Here is an 18774-nt window from a genome sequence, read left to right on the forward strand (position 1 = left end):
GCAGCTGTACATCTACAACCTACTTCACAGTAGGAAAGTGTCTTGTAAACTACAAAGTGCCACAGAACCAAGAGCATCATCTCTTGGTTCCTTTAGCAGCCTGGCTTTCTTCTACATTCCAAGATACAAAGTCTCAGGACAAACAAAAGGATGCATTTTCCTCCACAGCCTGCTTTGTAGAGAAAGATGTACCCAGACACAATCACTAACCAGCAGCTAAGTATATCCACCTGACCCAATAGAAATGCCAAAGTGGCAGATCTGAGCAAGAGCTACTTTGAAAATCTCAAACAGAAAGAAACGTGTTCAATCTCACACAGAATGTAGGTCAAAGCTAGGCAGATCTGCTATTGGGTGAGTCTCTCCTCAGCATTTGGCACCTTCCACACACTTGCTTCTGCTGTTTCCCATGACAACAGAGAAAAACAAAGTCTACCATTATGAAAGATTTGCCAAGTAAGCCCTTGATGTTCTTAAATTAGTCACAGTCTGCAGGTATAGCTGTGGGATTTAGCTCTCCCACAGTGTCCCCTGCTGTTTACTTGCAAAAATAATTTGGGGAGAAAAGATCATTTTGTGGAGAAATTAAAACATCTGGATCTTTTATCTGAAGAACATTTCAATGCAACAGTGATTTGTATATAGTAGGTACTTAATAAGTGTGTATTGAATGAACAAATACATCATCTATCACCTTCAGGAGATGATCAGAAGTCCAGGGACTGTAAGATCAATGGGATCTTTTTTTCCCTCTAAGGATAAGAGGAGCAATTTCATACTGAAAATGGTGTCAGGGGGTCTGACACCCTCGAGATTTGTCTGTCCACCCTACACACACACACACACACACACACACACACACACACACACACATGACCATGTCTGACACACACAGTGTATACTCACACCCACATATATAGATACACATGGAGGTTATCCTTGTCTAACATGATAGGAGAGATTCTGGAATGATTCTCTTGGCCAAGACTAGAACTTAAAGGATGTCAGAACTGGAGGAGACCCTCTAATCATTTTACAAAAGAGAAAACTGAAGTGCAGAGAGGGAAGGAGATTTGCTTGAGGTCACAAAGAGTGGCAGATTCCAGGCCAGAATTTGGGTTTCCTGTCTCTCACTACAGTACTGTCTCTGCCACACAACACTGTCTCTCATTCTAAAATGCTGATCTACAGAATCATCATCATATGTATGATTTATGGCTCTCTTTTCTTCTGAAGAGCCCCAAGTCCCTTTACAAGTGTCATCCCATTTTTCCTTCTATCATCCTGTTAGTGTCCTTCCTATTTAGCGGATAGAAAAAGTGAACCCCAGAGAGTTTGAATGAACTGTCCACAATCAGGAGTCAGGACTAGAAGCCAATTCTTTTGACCACAGTTTAGTCCATTCTGCTGTCTGGGAGACTGCTACTGAAAGTAACAGATGAGTCTTAACCACATCCTGAAGGAAATTAATCCTGGGATATGTCAACTTGCTGGGCCACCACACTGCCAGCACATACCTTCATGGTGCCAGATGGTATTATGTGAAAAGGTTAAATCATTCCTTTCTTTCATCTCTGCTAGAGCTGGAGTTATAAAGCACCATGAGGATTATTGTGAGATGCCTTAAATTTCCCCAGCCTAGAGCATCCAGTCCATGGAGGACATGGAGAGAGCCGCTATAAGCGGAACCCTCTGCTAGAGCCTTGGCAACCACGAAAGGGACAGAGAGAGAAGGGAGCAGGAGACCCTGACGCCACAGAGACAAAGGTCCTGCCCTAGAAGAATGGGCTGCACTTCTCAATTGTCCAGACACTCTCTAATACTAGAAACTGCAGAACAGATGCTTATCTGCATTGATAGAAGGTTTTCCTCACTAGAACATTGGACATCAGTGAAATCATTGGCCTGGCCACTGCTTTCCCCACCCTCCCCACCACCCCACCCCACAAAGGAAGAAAGGACGCATGTACATAAAATGAATACAAATCACAAAAACACAGACATAGATAAATACAAATAATACAAACCAGAATCTCTTCTCCTAAACCATAGCATCTTGAGATGAGAGACCATCCCTGGATCTCCCTAGCCACAAGGCATTATTCAATAGGTACTTAAATGACTGCTGAAATAAAGTAGGGGAAATGGAAAGTAATGTATGATGAGAGGGCAGCAGGGATCACAAGGGACTCGGGGAAAGTTTAGCATTGTGACTGGCATCTGGAAGATCCAAGTTCAAATGTGGCCTCAGACAAGTCACTTAACCTCTCCCTGCTTCAGTTTCCTCAAATGTAAAATGAGTATCATAGAAGCAGGGTTATTTATGAGGATCAGATGAGATAATATTTAGAGCCTGACACTTAATAGGTAGGTACTATATAAATGATTCTTCTCTTCCCCTTCCTCCCTTTTTATAGAGATGGTACCTAAGTTGAGCAACATCTGAATACCTAGCTGGAACTTTAGTGAGAAGTCCTGCTTCTTAGCTGAAAAAAACCCTAAATTTGGCTAGTGCAGGTCCCTGCTGTAAGACTGGTGATTGTGCAGTCTTCAGCCAACTGAGACTGATTGCTTTTGTGTGTTTCCTTCCTAACAGACCTATGAGCAAAATGAATGGATATTACACCTGGCAGGCAAGCTCTTAGCCAATGACCCAGAAACTCTGTCCCTGATTGCATTCAATCCATTCAAGGGCAAGGACCCTCCCAGGTAAGACAATTCTCTGCAAGACAGATAGGAACTCAGAATGGATTGATGTAGGTTTATCTTTCCAGAGTTCCTCATTGTTCACACCAGTAAATACACTTTTATGTATATTGTCTATCCAAAGGCCAGAACAGTGCCTTTTCCCATCCTTTCCCCAGCTCTGAGTACAAAGTGCTAAATAGTGGATACTCTCATAGTAGAAGACAGCTCCAAGCATTGAGATCTATGGATAAACTCCACATAGATTATAAGCAAATTTCAACCTCTTTGAGCTGAAAGTTTTCAGGAGATGCGGAGAATGGAATATCCAGAGAGGAGTTCTCCTTTTTGCCCTTCTATTTAGCTGTTTAGAGAGGGGCACCCTCTCCATTGGAGAGAGAAACCATCCGAAGGTTACAAAGCAGGAAAGAATTGCTAGTGTCAGAGTTGGTAGGGACTTGTGAAGAATTCATAAGGATTTATGAGGAAAGAAGACTTTTTTGACTTCAAACTGAAACATGTCTCTCTGTAATGTCTACCCATCTCTCCTGGTTCTCCCCTGTTGGGACCAAATAGAACAAATCTCATCCTTCTTCTGTATGACAACCCTTCTAAACTTGGATGCAAATCCCCTCAAAGACAGAATTTTCCCAGAAAGCCTATGTCTGTTTCCTAATTCAACAATTCTACCATCTGCCCCAGAGCCATGTAAAAGTGGTTTATAGCACCTCCTATTGAAAGCCCTGAAGGACAAGCTCCTTGCCCATCCACCTTAATAAAGTAAATCTTATCGATTCATAGGCAGTAGAGCTAAAAGGAGCTCCAGAGATTACATCATCCCCAATCTTTGATTTTACCTATGAGGAAAAAGGAGCCCAGAGAGTAAAGTTCCATACCCAGACTGAAATCCAAGACCAATCCCTATGCTTTTATATCGCATTTTTCTCATTTGATCCTCACAATAGCCCTGTGACTTAGAGGCTATTATTATCCTTGTGCTACAGACAGGAAATTGAAGCTGGGTTGCCCAGAGTCACACAGCCAGAAGTGTAGGAGATTTGCATTCAAACTCAGTCTTCCTGGCTTCAAATCCAGCACTGTCAGCTGCCTCTATCCATCTTCTCTCTAACCTAGTTGCCTCTTACTTTGTCTCTATTAATTTTTTTTTAAAATATATTTTATTTGATCATTTCCAAGCATTATTCGTTAAAGACATAGATCATTTTCTTTTCCTCCCCCCCACCCCCCATAGCCGACGGGTAAGTCCACTGGGCATTAGATGTTTTCTTGATTTGAACCCATTGCTTTGTTGATAGTATTTGCATTAGAGTGTTCATTTAAAGTCTATCCTCTGTCATGTCCCCTCAACCTCTGTATTCAGGCAGTTGCTTTTTCTCGGTGTTTCCACTCCCATAGTTTATCCTTTGCTTATGAATGGTGTTTTTTTTCTCCTGGATCCCTGAAAGTTGTTCAGGGACATTACACCGCCCCTAATGGAGATGTCCATTACGTTCGATTATACCACAGTGTATTAGTCTCTGTGTACAATGTTCTTCTGGTTCTGCTCCTCTCGCTCTGCATCACTCCCTGGAGGTTGTTCCAGTCTCCATGGAACTTCTCCACTTTATTATTCCTTTGAGCACAATAGTATTCCATCACCAACATATACCACAGTTTGTTCAGCCATTCCCCAATTGATGGGCATCCCCTCGTTTTCCAGTTTTGGGCCACCACAAAGAGCGCAGCTATGAATATTTTTGTACAAGTCTTTGTGTCCATTATCTCTTTGGGGTACAGACCCAGCAGTGCTATGGCTGGGTCAAAGGGTAGATATTCTTTTGTCGCCCTTTGGGCATAGTTCCAAATTGCCCTCCAGAATGGTTGGATCAGTTCACAACTCCACCAGCAATGAATTAATGTCCCTACTTTGCCACATCCCCTCCAGCATTCATTACTTTCCTTTGCTGTTATGTTAGCCAATCTGCTAGGTGTGAGGTGATACCTCAGAGTTGTTTTGATTTGCATCTCTCTGATTATAAGAGATGTAGAACACTTCTTCATGTGCTTGTTAATAGTTTTGATTTCTTTATCTGAGAACTGCCTATCCATTTCCCTTGCCCATTTATCAATTGGAGAATGGCTTGATTTTTTGTACAATTGATTTAGCTCATTATAAATATGAGTAATTAAACCTTTGTCAGAGGTTTCTATGAAGATTTTTTCCCAATTTGTTGTTTCCCTTCTGATTTTAGTTATATTGGTTTTGTTTGTACAAAAGCTTTTTAGTTTGATGTAGTCAAAATTATTTATTTTACATTTTGTGATTCTTTCTATATCTTGCTTGGTTTTAAAGCCTTTCCCCTCCCAAAGGTCTGACATGTATACTATTCTGTGTTTACCCAATTTACTTATGGTTTCCTTCTTTATGTTTAAGTCACTCACCCATTTTGAATTTATCTTGGTGTAGGGTGTGAGGTGTTGATCTATTCCTAGTCTCTCCCACACTGTCTTCCAATTTTCCCAGCAGTTTTTATCGAATAGTGGATTTTTGTCCCAAAAGCTGGGATCTTTGGGTTTATCGTATACTGTCTTGCTGAGGTCGTTTTCCCCCAGTCTATTCCACTGATCTTCCTTTCTGTTTCTTAGCCAGTACCAAATTGTTTTGATGACTGCTGCTTTGTAATATAGTTTGAGGTCAGGGACTGCAAGGCCCCCATCATATGTGTTTTTTTTCATTATTTCCCTGGATATCCTTGATCTTTTGTTCTTCCAAATGAACTTTGTTATGGTTTTTTCTAAATCAGTGAAGAAGTATTTTGGTAGTTCAATGGGTATGGCACTAAATAGATAAATAAGTTTGGGTAGGATGGTCATTTTTATTATATTGGCTCGTCCTATCCATGAGCAGTTAATGTTTTTCCAATTGTTCAAGTCTAGTTTTAGTTGTGTGGCGAGTGTTTTGTAGTTGTGTTCATATAGTTCCTGTGTTTGTCTTGGGAGATAGATTCCTAGGTATTTTATTTTGTCTAAGGTGATTTTGAATGGGATTTCTCTTTCTAGTTCTTGCTGCTGAGCTGTGTTGGAGATATATAGAAAAGCTGATGATTTATGTGGGTTTATTTTGTATCCTGCAACTTTGCTAAAGTTGTTGATTATTTCAATTAGCTTTTTGGTTGAATCTCTAGGATTCTTTAAGTAGACCATCATGTCATCCGCAAAGAGTGATAACTTGGTCTCCTCCTTGCCTATTCTGATACCTTCAATTTCTTTATCTTCTCTAATTGCTACTGCTAGTGTTTCTAGTACAATGTCAAATAGTAGAGGTGATAATGGGCATCCTTGTTTCACTCCTGATCTTATTGGGAATGCATCTAGTTTATCCCCATTGCAGATGATATTAGCTGTTGGTTTTAGATATATACTGTTTATTATTTTTAGGAACGACCCTTCTATTCCTATGCTTTCTAGTGTTTTTAATAGGAATGGGTGTTGTATTTTATCAAAGGCTTTTTCTGCATCTATTGAGATAATCATGTGGTTCTTGCTAGTTTGCTTGTTGATGTGGTCAATTATGTGGATGGTTTTCCTAATGTTGAACCAGCCCTGCATCCCTGGTATGAATCCTACTTGATCATGGTGAATGATCCTTCTGATCACTTGCTGGAGTCTTTTTGCTAGTATCCTATTTAAAATTTTTGCATCTATATTCATTAGGGAGATTGGTCTATAGTTTTCTTTCTCTGTTTTTGACCTGCCTGGTTTTGGAATCAGTACCATGTTTGTGTCGTAAAAGGAGTTTGGTAGAACTCCCTCTTTGCTTATTATGTCAAATAGTTTGTATAGTATTGGGGTTAACTGTTCTCTGAATGTTTGATAGAATTCACAGGTGAATCCATCAGGCCCTGGGGATTTTTTCTTAGGAAGTTCTTTGATGGCTTGATGGATTTCAATTTCTGATATGGGATTATTTAAGAATTCTATTTCCTCTTCTGTTAGTCTAGGCAGTTTGTATTTTTGTATATATTCATCCATTTCTCCTAAATTGGTGTATTTATTGCCATATAATTGGGCAAAGTAATTTCTAATGATTGCCTTAATTTCCTCCTCATTGGAGGTGCTGTCCCCCTTTTCATCTTTAATGCTGTGAATTTGCTTTTCTTCCTTCCTTTTTTTAATTAGATTGACCAGTACTTTGTCTATTTTGTTTGTTTTTTCAAAGTACCAGCTTCTTGTCTTATTTATTAAATCAATAGTTCTATCACTTTCGATTTTATTAATTTCTCCCTTAATTTTTAGGATTTCTAATTTGGTTTTCTGCTGGGGGTTTTTAATTTGATCGCTTTCGAGTTTTTTCAATTGCATTTCCAATTGATTGATCTCTGCTCTCCCTTGTTTGTTAATATGAGCTTTCAGGGATATGAATTTGCCTCTGATTACCGCTTTGGCTGCATCCCAAAAGGTTTGAAAGGATGTTTCGCCATTGTCATTTTCCTTGATGAAATTATTAATTGTTTCTATGATTTCTTCTTTAGCTAAATGGTTTTGGAGTATCATATTGTTTAATTTCCAATTGGTTTTAGATTTGGTTTTCCATGTACCATTACTAATCAATATTTTTATTGCCTTGTGATCTGAGAAGGCTGCATTCATTATTTCTGCTTTTTTGCATTTGTGTGCTATGTTTCTGTGACCTAATGTATGGTCAATTTTTGTGAATGTGCCATGTGGTGCTGAGAAGAAGGTGTATTCCTTTTTATCCCTATTTATTTTTCTCCATATGTCTATTAATTCTAATTTTTCTAAGATTTCATTCACTTCTTTTACCTCTTTCTTATTTATTTTTTGATTTGATTTATCTAAATTTGATAATGGTTGGTTTAAGTCTCCCACTAGTATGGTTTTATTGTCTATTTCTTCCTTCAATTCTCCTAGTTTCTCCATTAGAAATTTGGGTGCTATATTATTTGGTGCATACATGTTGATTAATGATATTTCCTCATTGTCTAGAGTCCCTTTTAACAAAATATAATTACCTTCCCTATCCCTTTTGATCAGGTCTATTTTTGCATTGGCTTTATCAGATATCATGATTACCACTCCTGCCTTCTTTCTATCAGTTGAGGCCCAGAAGGTCTTACTCCATCCTTTAATTCTGACCTTGTGGGTGTCAACCCGCCTCATGTGTGTTTCTTGAAGCCAACATATGGTAGGGTTTTGGATTCTAATCCATTCTGCTATTCGTCTACGTTTTATGGGTGAGTTCATCCCATTCACGTTCAAAGTTATGATTGTCATTTGTGGACTCCCTGGCATTTTGATTGCCTTCCCTAATTCTAACCTTTTCTTCTTCGGCTCTACCTTTTAGTCCAGTGATTTACTTTGAATCAGTCCCCCTTGTCCCCTCCCTTGATGTTTCCCTTTTTAGTCCCTCCCTTTTTCTTCCCTCCCCCTCCCCCCTCTCTTTCCCTCCCTTTTTGTTCTCCCTCTCCCCCTCCCCCCCTTGGTTTTCCCTTCTCCTTACCCTTGTTGGGTAAGATAGAATTCAAGATCCCAATGGATCTGGATGTTTTTCCCTCTCAGAGTTGATTTCCCTGAGATTGAGGTTTAAGTAAACCCCCCCCCTCTCTTCCTCTCCTTCTTATAGGAGTTTTCTTCCCCTCCCCTTCCCCTGTGAATCTTTGTGTGAGAACCATTATTCTATTTGGTCTTTCTTTACCCCCTATTTATACATTACATTTTCCCCACATATTAGTATACATAGGTTGATATAAATGTAGTCCTTATAGAAGAGAGTTTGAGTAAAAGAAGATAACATTTTTCCCCTTTCCTTAATATTTACCTTTTCAGGTATTCCTTGCTCTTTGATTTTCGGTATCAAACTTTCCACAGAGCTCTGGTCTTTTCTTTGCAAAAAGTTGGAAGTCTTCTATTTTGTTGAATGCCCATACTTTCCCTTGGAAGTATATAGTCAGTTTTGCTGGGTAGCTGATTCTTGGTTGGAGACCCAGCTCTCTTGCCTTTCTGAAGATCATGTTCCATGCCTTACGATCATTCAGCGTAGAACTTGCAAGGTCTTGTGTGACCCTGATTGGCATTCCTTTATATCTAAATTGTCTTTTTCTGGCTTCCTGTAGGATTTTTTCTTTTGTTTGATAGCTTTGGAATTTGGCAATTACATTCCTGGGAGTTGTCTTTTGGGGGTTTAGTGTAGAAGGTGTTCTGTGAGCTCTGTCAGTGGATGTATTGCCCCCTTGTTCTAGAATCTCTGGGCAATTTTCTTTGATTATATCTTGTATCACCATGTCCAGTTTGGTGTTTATTTCTGGCTTTTCTGGGAGTCCAATTATTCTTAAATTTTCTCTTCTCCCCCTGTTTTCCAGATCTATCACCTTGTCGGTGAGATATTTTATGTTCTCTTCTAATTTCTTGGTGTTTTGGCTTTGCTTTATTAGTTCTTGCTTTAAAGCCTGGTTTTCTTTTACAGTTTGGTCAAACTGGTTTTGTAGATGCGTGAATTTCTTTTGCATCATTTCCCACTTTTCCTCCCAGAGGGCTTCCATCTTTTTGGTCCTTTCTGATTCAAATTCTTCATGGGTTTGTGGAGAGTTTCTATTTCCTTTGGAAGATTTTGGAGAATTTTCTTGTATATCTTCTTCTATCTGCTCTGTATTTTGTATTTTGGCTCCATAGAATGTGTCCAAAGTCGCCCCTTTCTTCTTATTTTTCTTGGTATTTTGGGGCTTCTGTGCTTCTGTGGAGTTTGTCATCTCTGAACGTGGAGGATTGGCTTTTCTTGTCTTTGTCTGGTGATCAGAGGCTTTAGTCCTGGGCAGATGTTGGTTCTATGAGCGTTCCCTGGGTTAAACTGAATAAGCCTCACTGGAATTGGAATGGAAGGGTCGGACCACGAGGCCACACTCTCCCCCTGGCTCGATTTCCGGAAGTTGCCTTCAGAATCCCTGGCCGTGAGGCTGTTTCGTCGGCCTGCGGGGGGATGGGCTGCCGCTTCCCCAAGCTCTGAGAGCACAGACTTTCACTGAGACTTGGATAGCAGGATCCAGCCCATGAGGCTGTCTTGCCCGCCCTGAGGGTTGCTGTTGTTTTGACCAGCTCTTTGCAGCGGAGGCCCCAGGCAGTAACTTTCACCCGGACCGACCGGCTCTCTGCAGCGGAAGCCCCAGGCAGTAACTTTCACCCGGACTGGGACTTGGGTAGAAGACCCTGAGGGTTGTTGTTCCTCAGACCCTGCTCTCTGAGCCCGGCGCGGCTGCCGCTTCCGGGAGCCTTGGACTCTGCGCTCCTACCCCTGAGGTCCGAGGGATCTTGGGTTCTGGCTTTTGAGGGGAGCCGTACCTTTTGAACCGGGTCCAGGTCCAGGAGGAGGGTTCCCAGGGTCTGTGCTGTTGATCGTTTTGAATTTCGGCGCCTTAGGAGCTTCTAGTTTGAGATCGGTCGGGAAGGGTTTTCCGGAGATCTGAACTTCAGCTTTCTCTAAGCCGCCATCTTAACCGGAAGTCTGTCTCTATTAATTGATCAGAGAATCTGACTCATTTGGGAATTGAGAGACAGTAGAGTATAAGCTCCCTGGGGGAGGGATTGTTTCATTTTCATCTTTCCCGGCCTATATCAAGTACAGTGCTTAATAAATGCTTATTGGGTTAGTGTTTGCTGAGTGTGATCTCTTCCCTTGGAGAGAAGACTTTCTAGATAAAAACTGAAGAAGGCAGATTTGTTGAATGGTCTTCACCCTCCCCACCGAGTAATGAGACCCAGGACCTCACTATAGGATGGCTTTTTGGCAGGACCTAAGGTAATAAAGCCAACCATTTGATACTGATAGAGACACTGGACTAGAGTTCAAATTTAGATCCTGCCATAAAACATTGTGTGCATTATACAGTGGAAAGGGATCTCCTTTGGTATCAGAGAACACAGGTTCAAATCCCAGCCCTGTCACTTACTATGTGAGGGGACAGCCTTGGATTTGATGGCCTCTAAGATCACTTTCCAGCTCTAAATCCATGATCCTATAACTTTGAGCAAGTTGCTCTCCCTAAGCCTTACAGTCATCAAAACTGCTTCTGGTTTTAACATTCTGTTGGGCTTTGATTCTCTCTGATCACATGCCTGGTAGTTAGGGGTCATTTGATCCTGATGTCAGGGGAAAATCTGCAGCCAAGGATCCTGGTGCCACTGTTTATTCCATTTGTATATGTCCCCAGGCTCCCCTCTCCCATCAGATTAAGAGAGTTCAATGGTTTATTAGGCCTACAGGAAATGTTTGATAATGACAATTAGCATCAATTACTCACACAGGAAGCAATGCCTCAAGGAGGTGGGATTATTGCTATGTGGTAATTAATGGTTTTAATCTTATCTTTTACTTCCTAAGAAAGATGTCAAAGGAGAGGTTGATTATTAAAAGCACGGTAAAGAAAGAACAATTAGTAAACTCACCAATTATGTCTTGGAATACTTTCTATTCCAAAGAATAATACTTTTTTTAAAAAAAGAATTTGGTCACTGTTACTTACTGGCAGTAAGTGAAAATGTTTTTCAGTTTCACTAATTTTGTGTTTCATAATCAAGAAACACAGTTCAGCATATATATTTTCCGGTGCTAATAGTCCTGAAAGAGGCAAGATTCTTTATTTTAACAATTAATTTGTCTTGGGAATAGCTAACCAGAAGCACAGTTAATTGCTTTACAAATTATTCTTCCCTCACTGCCCATGTTAACCAGCATTTGGACTTCAGCCATATGGTCAGGGCCATAACTTCACAATGAGAGTTTGTTTGGGTCACCCTGGAATAATCAATCCCTCACCACCACCCTCCAAATCCTTTCCTCTTCCTGTAATCCTGCCAGCCATTCAGAGCTTAGTTCAAATACCATTTCTTCCAGGAAGCCTTCCAGGTTCTTCTTTGGTAGAAAATGATTTCCCAACTGCCTTGGCCTTCATATAACAGTTTTTATGCATTTATCCATTTTGAATATTATTAGTTTATGTGTCATATGCCTCATCGTAGAGTCTGAGCTTCATAAGTACAGAAAAGTGCTCTATGTGTACTAGTAGGTGTTTAGCAAAGGTTGGTTGAATAATCAAATGAATGAATGATTTGTAAAATTAAAATGATCACTGAGATGTTAAATTACTTAATGTTCTTGTTCTATATCACTGCTTTACCTTCTTATTGATGAACCAAATATGGTTTTTTTTCTGTTGAATTTCTTGATTATATATCATTCAATCACTAAGCCTTTATTAAGCACTGGGATATGGAGAGGCAAAAGCAGCCCCTGCCCTTAAGGAGCTCATAATCTAATGGGGGAGACACCAAGTAATCAAAAATGTACAGACAACCTCTCTTCCCCAAAGTTTCCTAAAGAAAACGACAACCATTTCATATTACATACCTTTTTCTTCCCTCCTTTGCCAGGCAGTCAGGTCCTGCCCACAGGTCTGTGATCCATAGTGTATAATCCATTGCCAAGAGACTCACAAACAAAACCAAGGCCCATAAATTCCTATTTACTGTTGAAACTGCATTATTGGCTAATATTGTACTTTGCTGAGTTCTCCAATCAGGAGATCTGTTACACCTGGATAATGACATCCTGGCTAAAATCCAAGTGGATTCTTATAGGCCTTCTATTAATTATTTCTGGAAAGGCCACTCTGGGATATGTCAGCAATGTCCCTTGTTGATGAAGGATACAACTTTAATAATGTTTACAGAGCATTCCCAAACCTGATTAGCTTGGCCTGTGTTATTTAGACAAATAGGGCATTGAGGATTGATATCAGGGCTAATATGGTCTCCCAGAACACTAATGTGCTGGTATAGGGAACAGCCCTCCCTGGCACTTCTGTGAACTGAATAATATCATAAAAAAAAATTTTCAATTCCATCCAAAGTATCCTGGAGCTCCATTCCTGGAAAGGGCTTTAGAGCTCATGTAATCTAATTCTTTTATTTTATAGTTAAGGAAACCACTGCTCAGGGAGGAAAACAGACTTGCCTAAGGACATACAAATCATAAATAACAGTCAGGATTCAAACTCAGCTCCTTAGATGGCAAATCCACTACTCTTTCCACTACCCTACACTTATTTCTCTGGCATCTGACAAGCACAGAATAGTCTTATCACCTCAGGATATTTGGTGTCACTTTCTATTAGACACTTGATTTTTGTGGCTTTTTTTTCCCCTGAGACTCTTATCTTGAAAGTGTAGAACTTGAGTGTCCTTGCCTCCCTATTCCCAGTGGTCTGCGCTGCCCACTAACCTTCAGAATTCTATCATTGTCCATCTTCTATCCTCACCCCCGGTTCCAGTTGGTAGGAACTAAGAGACTTAATCCTAACAAGCAGTTTGCTGACCATGAATAGGAAAAGAAAGGCCACATAGGCTAAATCCTGACTTTACATCTTAGACATCTGAAAGTATCAAGTGATTTTATATTTATAGAAACCCTAAAATGTGGCAGTATCAACAGAAACATTACCTCAGCATTCCTGGAAAGATTCAGGACCTGGAGGCTGAGCCATAGTTTGGAAGCTATAATGGGAACCTTCCATTTATTCACATCCTGGGAGACTTCTCCAGAAAAATCTGTGTTCATTCACGCTCACTCCCACAGTAGGCATTGATGCTCAAGGACCACTTCAGCTAAACCCTTGAAATTGGAAGGAAGTACCAACTTTTCCTGAAGATCACTAATATCCTTGACACCACCCATGTCTATGCTTTTCTTGGGGGAATCTATATAGGCATCCTTTTCTTCTCTCTATAGGTGTATCTTCTCAGTGTTGTAGGGAAAGAACTAGAAATCCATTTCTTAATTACTTAATGAACGGCAAGGAGGCCTTTTTCAAAATTTTAGTTTGAGGATACAGAAGTGAAGCCATGATGTAAGGTATTTATCCCCATAAAGAGTATTTGGTAAGTGGCTGCAATGTGTGGTATGCTATGCTAGGGAATGCCAAGGAAGAGACAGATATATATATATATCTTCAGGGACTGGGTTGAATGTAAAGTCAAGAACAGAAACTGATTCTTCTTCCTTGAGAAAGTATAGCTCTCCTCCCCAGGTCTCTCTTCCTGGATATTATGAGGCAGACACTTGATCTAAGGAATAACTATTCTAAAGGGACACACACAAGAAAGGGTAAATAGGATTATTGGGTAAGGAAGTGGAAAGTAGGAAGTAGGAGATCCCTAAGGTTAACACCTGAGCTCCTCCCCAAATCCTGAAGGGTCAGGCTGCCTGCCTGGCTCTCCTAGATCAGTTGTGAGAGCTGTCTTGACTTCTGTCTACCCAGGTTGTAGTACAAAGTTCAAGGACAGACGTTAGGGGATAGAGAGGAAAATCCTCTTTGGATGAATGGCTTTATAATAAAAGTCCTATCCACTCCTTTTCTCATCAGCTGAATCCAAGGGATTTGAGTTCACAGAGAGATGGTCAAATGCCCAGAAGGTCTTTCTGCTTCAGAGATTTCTCTTAGACCAACCACCCTTGAGGAGTTCCCAAAGAGAAGTGAAGTAACTGCTTTGATCTTCTCAGCTATTCTGTTCTTTCCCAGAATTCTCTGTCTTCCCTTGTTCCTCCCCCACTTGAGTTGCTTTTCTTGCGTGTTGAATCTGACTTTCCTCTCTTACACAGAGCAAATATAATTATAGCTACTTAATGTGAATAAGGAAACTAAGTCTCAAAGGGAGAAATTGTTTGCATTAGATCACATGCCAAGAAAGTCTCAGGACTAGGACTCAAACATAAGTGTTAAAACTCCACATTTGGTGATCTTTTCCTATAGCATGTTCCCAGAGGTAAAGGGATTGTGTGGTCAGTCGTGTGCATTAGGAAGATGCCTGTTAGTTGGGATATGTTAGATGGTATAGTGGAAGGTTCTCTACCATCGGATCCTATCCTGCTTATCCAACCTTATCTGTCTCCTGTACATTTGCCATTATTGTTTATTAGTATTGCTAATAAGAAGTAGTTTGAATAAATATAGATAGCATGTTCATAATGCTTTGAAAATGACACGGATAAGGAGGATAGCTAACACAATGAATGATTATTGGGGTCCAAAAAGATCTTGACAGCCTGGAATGTTGGGCTAAATCTAATAAACTGAAACTCAAAAGAGATAAAAGTAAAGGCTTAATCAACTTTAGATGTCTAATATGGAGAAACATGTTTAAGCAGCAGCTCTTTTGAAAAAGTGCTGGGGTTTTTAGAGAACTGCGAGCTTCATGAGTCAGTGGTGTGATGTGGCAGCCAAAAAGGCAAATATCACCTTGGACTCTGAGCATAAGAAGGGCACAGTCTCAGGCATAGGGAGATAATCAGCCCACTGAAGTCTGCCCTTGTCAAAATCCATCTGGAGTTCTGTGGTTTAAGAACATCAGTAAGCTATAACCTCCCAGAGAGGGCAACCAGAATGGCGAGGGATCTAGTTCTACAGGGATCTGTTGAAAGATCTGCCTTTGAGTCACCTAGAGGAGAAAAGGCTCAAGGGTCAGGGATGAAAGGGATAGGAATGCTGTTGTCTTTTTGAAGGGGGTGAAGGGTAGGCCCCAAAAGGCAGAACCAGGAGTGATAGGCCAATTTAGACTTAATGACAGGAAAAGCTTTTCAACAATCAGAACTGTAAAAATGAAGCAGAATGCCTCAAGGAATGCTGGGTTTCTACTTGTTGAAAGTCTTCCAGCAGAAGCTGGATAACCAATTCTCAGGTACATTAGAGTAGAGATTTTTCTTGTCAGTGGGTCAGATTAAATGGGTATTGAGGTTCCTTCCACCTCTAAAATTCTATACTGTGGTTCATGAATGCAGATCTGATCTTGGAATCAGAAAGATCCAAGTTCAAGTTTTGCTTCTGACATAGTCTAGCTATGAGAATATGGGCAACAGACTTTACTTCTAAGTATCTCTTTGGTCACTCCCTAAGACTATTATGTATAATTGAGTTTTCCGTCTATATTGGTGGAAGGAGTATTCTTGCTAGGAGTTGTATACACTGATAAGATCACAGGTCTGACCTATCATAAATGTTATTATTAATAATAATCCAGTAATATGCATAGGATATATGAAAGGGGAAAAGATGGGTAGGAGATAAGATCTACTAGGAAAAAAGCATTGGATGTAAAAGCTTTCATAGCCTCTGCTATTTATGGGATCTTGAGCAAGTTACTTAATGAGCGGGTGGGAGAGGAGGGCGAAGGCTGGTGATACGTGTATGAAGTCCTGAGATTCTCTAAGTTAGCTTGTTTTTAATTGGGACCACAAGGGCACTGCTGAGTTCCCTGAAGCTCTGAGCAGTACCTGAAAAAACCTTTCCCAGAAAGGTTCTCTAAAGGCAAAGTCAATCACATACACCCAGGGAAAGCATGTATATGACTCAATTCTTAGCCACCCTCCAGGCGAGAGGTAGCAAATGCAAGTTTATTGAGCATTAAGTTGTGAGGTGACATAAGCAGAAAGTAAACTGCTTGAGAACAAGGACTGTTTTTCATTTTATCTTTATAACCCCGACACCTAACACAAGGCCTTGCACATAAATGCTTATTGGATTGGACTGGAACAGGTGTGTGTGAGTGAAAAGAAACAAATGATAAAACAGGTTAAATAGGACAGTGACTTCATGGTAAGCTCCGTAATGATACTAATATCAATGTTCTATGACTCAGCATCTATACTGGCCCTTGTCCCATGGCACACCACACAATCATAGACTTAGGTCTGGAAGAGACATTCAAGGCTTTCTAATCCAATGTGGCTAAACTGAAATGAAAACCCAAACATACCTTTGACTCCAAAACTGTGGTTCATTCCACTTTACTACACTCATTGTTTGTCTCCAGTCCTTTTTTACCCAACTTTTCCTCCTGGACACTAAGGCCAATGACATGCCTCTGTGATGAGTTTTTCCAGCCTTACCTTATATACTTAACTGGTATGGGTCATCAATCAAACTTAACCTCTCCAAGACTACAAGTATATCAGTGTTATCTCAGGGAATGCTGAGAATGAGACCATGTATACAACCCATCTCTTACAAAATATTTTGATGTTTTGAAAAATAGATGATCTCACTTATTTTGGACACTTCCTCTACCAGTGAAGACTACAGTCTCTCCATGTGCCATGGTTTGCCATAGCCAAAACTTTTATCTAGTGGTCAAATTTCTGGTGATGGGTATCTCTAAACTTGGGCTGGTTTTTGTATGGCAGAAATCCAAGATTCCCTCCATACCAAGGTGAGGCAGCAAAGGAAAACTTTAGTGGGGGGCCTTCTAAGATAAGAAAAAAATCATAGATTTATACATCTAGAAGGGACCTTAAAAGATCATTCAATCGGATCCCCTCATTTTTCAGACAGAAAACTGAGATCCAAAGTAGAAATTAATTTTCCCAAGGTCAAGTAATGATTCAAGGGCATAGGCAAATCTAATCCAACCCAATTTCCACATGATCCTTTCTTAAAACAGATAACTTTTCATCAGGAATTTTTCTCTGGCTATGAATTACCATGGCTCATAGGGGAATGCGGTAAGATCTAATCTTAACAAGATCATGAATTTTAGCCTAGCTTTATTCTCAACACCTTTTCATGAGGAGCTTTTCATTGAGTGCTTTGCCAGCATCCCTAGTGCCTGTCAGTACGCAGTTGGACAGTAAGGCATGTCTGAAACTCTGATTCATATAGGGAAGACACTTGTGATTTCACTGATATAGATCACAGCTTGTCTGTGACTTATTACTTGAAACCTATAAAATTATTTTCCCAGGGTTGCATAGCTAGCGTCAAACATCATGTGAATCCAGATCTTCCTGACTCCAAGACCAGCATTCTATGATTTGGGCCATAATGCCTCTCTAACCTGTGACAAATGATGAAAAATGTATGATGTGTAAAGCAGTTTCTAACTTTCAAGTTAATTCTTAACAATTACAATTGTCATTCATAGTATACTTCGTTTTTAAAATTACTACTATGGCTTTTAAACAGACACTCTCTAAAACAGATCTGGGAACTGAGGGGAAAGCCTTTACTAAGCCTCAGGCCTTCTATACGGATATTTAAGCATTTTTAGTGACATCAATAGCTCTCTTTTCTGTAGAGCACTGAGATTTATAAAGGACTTCCCTCACACTGATTCTGTGAAGTAGATAAAGCAGATTTTTCCCATTTTATTGTTAAAAGAAACTGAGGTTTAGAAAGGTTCAGTAGTTTGCCCAGGTCATACAGCTAGTAAGAACTGAAGGTTAAACCCAACCAAGTTCTTCTGACTCAATGCCTAGTGAGCTCTTTGCACTATACCTAACTTCCTACTTCTTGGCCCTAAAATCATTACTTGGCTCAGGATGGTCCCATTTTTCAGTAGCTAGGTAGAAAAATCTTCATTTCCCCCTCTTGATGCCCTTTTCTAAAAAGGGACTTTGAGACTTAATTATTTTCATTCCCTGCTAGACTAAATAATTAGGGGAAGGGACTGTTTTCCATAAGGCTGTGAAGTTCCAACTTCATGGATTTTGTTCTGCTAATGGAAACTCTACACCTCAAATAGCCAAGGGACTTTCAAAATGAGTTAATACCTCAAAATGAAATTTCTTAGGCTGATGTTTGTAGCTTTCTTTACATCTTTTAAAAAAAAGTTAGCTTTTTTTTTCTAAGTGTGATAAACTTAAAATGAAAAACAGGTGACTGATTAAAAATGAGAACATTGTTGAATGTGTGGCTTAATTGGGTGTAAGCCTGTAGTTGATGGAAATGGATATTTTATAAGATGCTAAATGTGGCCAACCTAGTTGTCCAGAGGATAATTCATAAAACTGGTATGTATTGTGGATTAAACTATGGCTGCCATCTCCACTTATGAAATGAGGATGTGCTTTAGAGTATTATCCAGCAACAAAGTAAAAAATTTACTTGATTTTTTTAAGCCTTTCTTTCCACACATGCATGCAGCATTTCTGCCCACTTAGTGAGAGGTTTCCAGAGGTACCCAGGGTGTAAAGAGATAGGACACCAATCATGAAAACATTGGATGTGGAATAAAAAAAAACAATAGGTT

At 40.0% G+C, this 18774-nt stretch overlaps 1 protein-coding gene across 3 annotated transcripts in view; it reads left to right on the top strand.

The window, feature by feature from the left end:
* Window positions 1–18774, top strand: part of LMF1 (lipase maturation factor 1) — a 915352-nt gene that overhangs the window by 879573 nt on the left and 17005 nt on the right. For 2 of the 3 annotated variants that reach the window (XM_001373637.4, XM_056805702.1), the window contains exon 10: window positions 2597–2709. The exons of the other annotated variant lie outside the window; for it this stretch is intronic. In XM_001373637.4, the coding sequence (XP_001373674.1) occupies window positions 2597–2709 (113 nt within the window). The remainder of the gene's footprint in view (window positions 1–2596; window positions 2710–18774) is intronic. 3 annotated transcript variants of the gene reach the window in all.

The sequence above is a fragment of the Monodelphis domestica genome, chromosome 7, assembly GCF_027887165.1.
Source record: "Monodelphis domestica isolate mMonDom1 chromosome 7, mMonDom1.pri, whole genome shotgun sequence".
In the NCBI taxonomy this organism is placed as follows: domain Eukaryota; kingdom Metazoa; phylum Chordata; class Mammalia; order Didelphimorphia; family Didelphidae; genus Monodelphis; species Monodelphis domestica.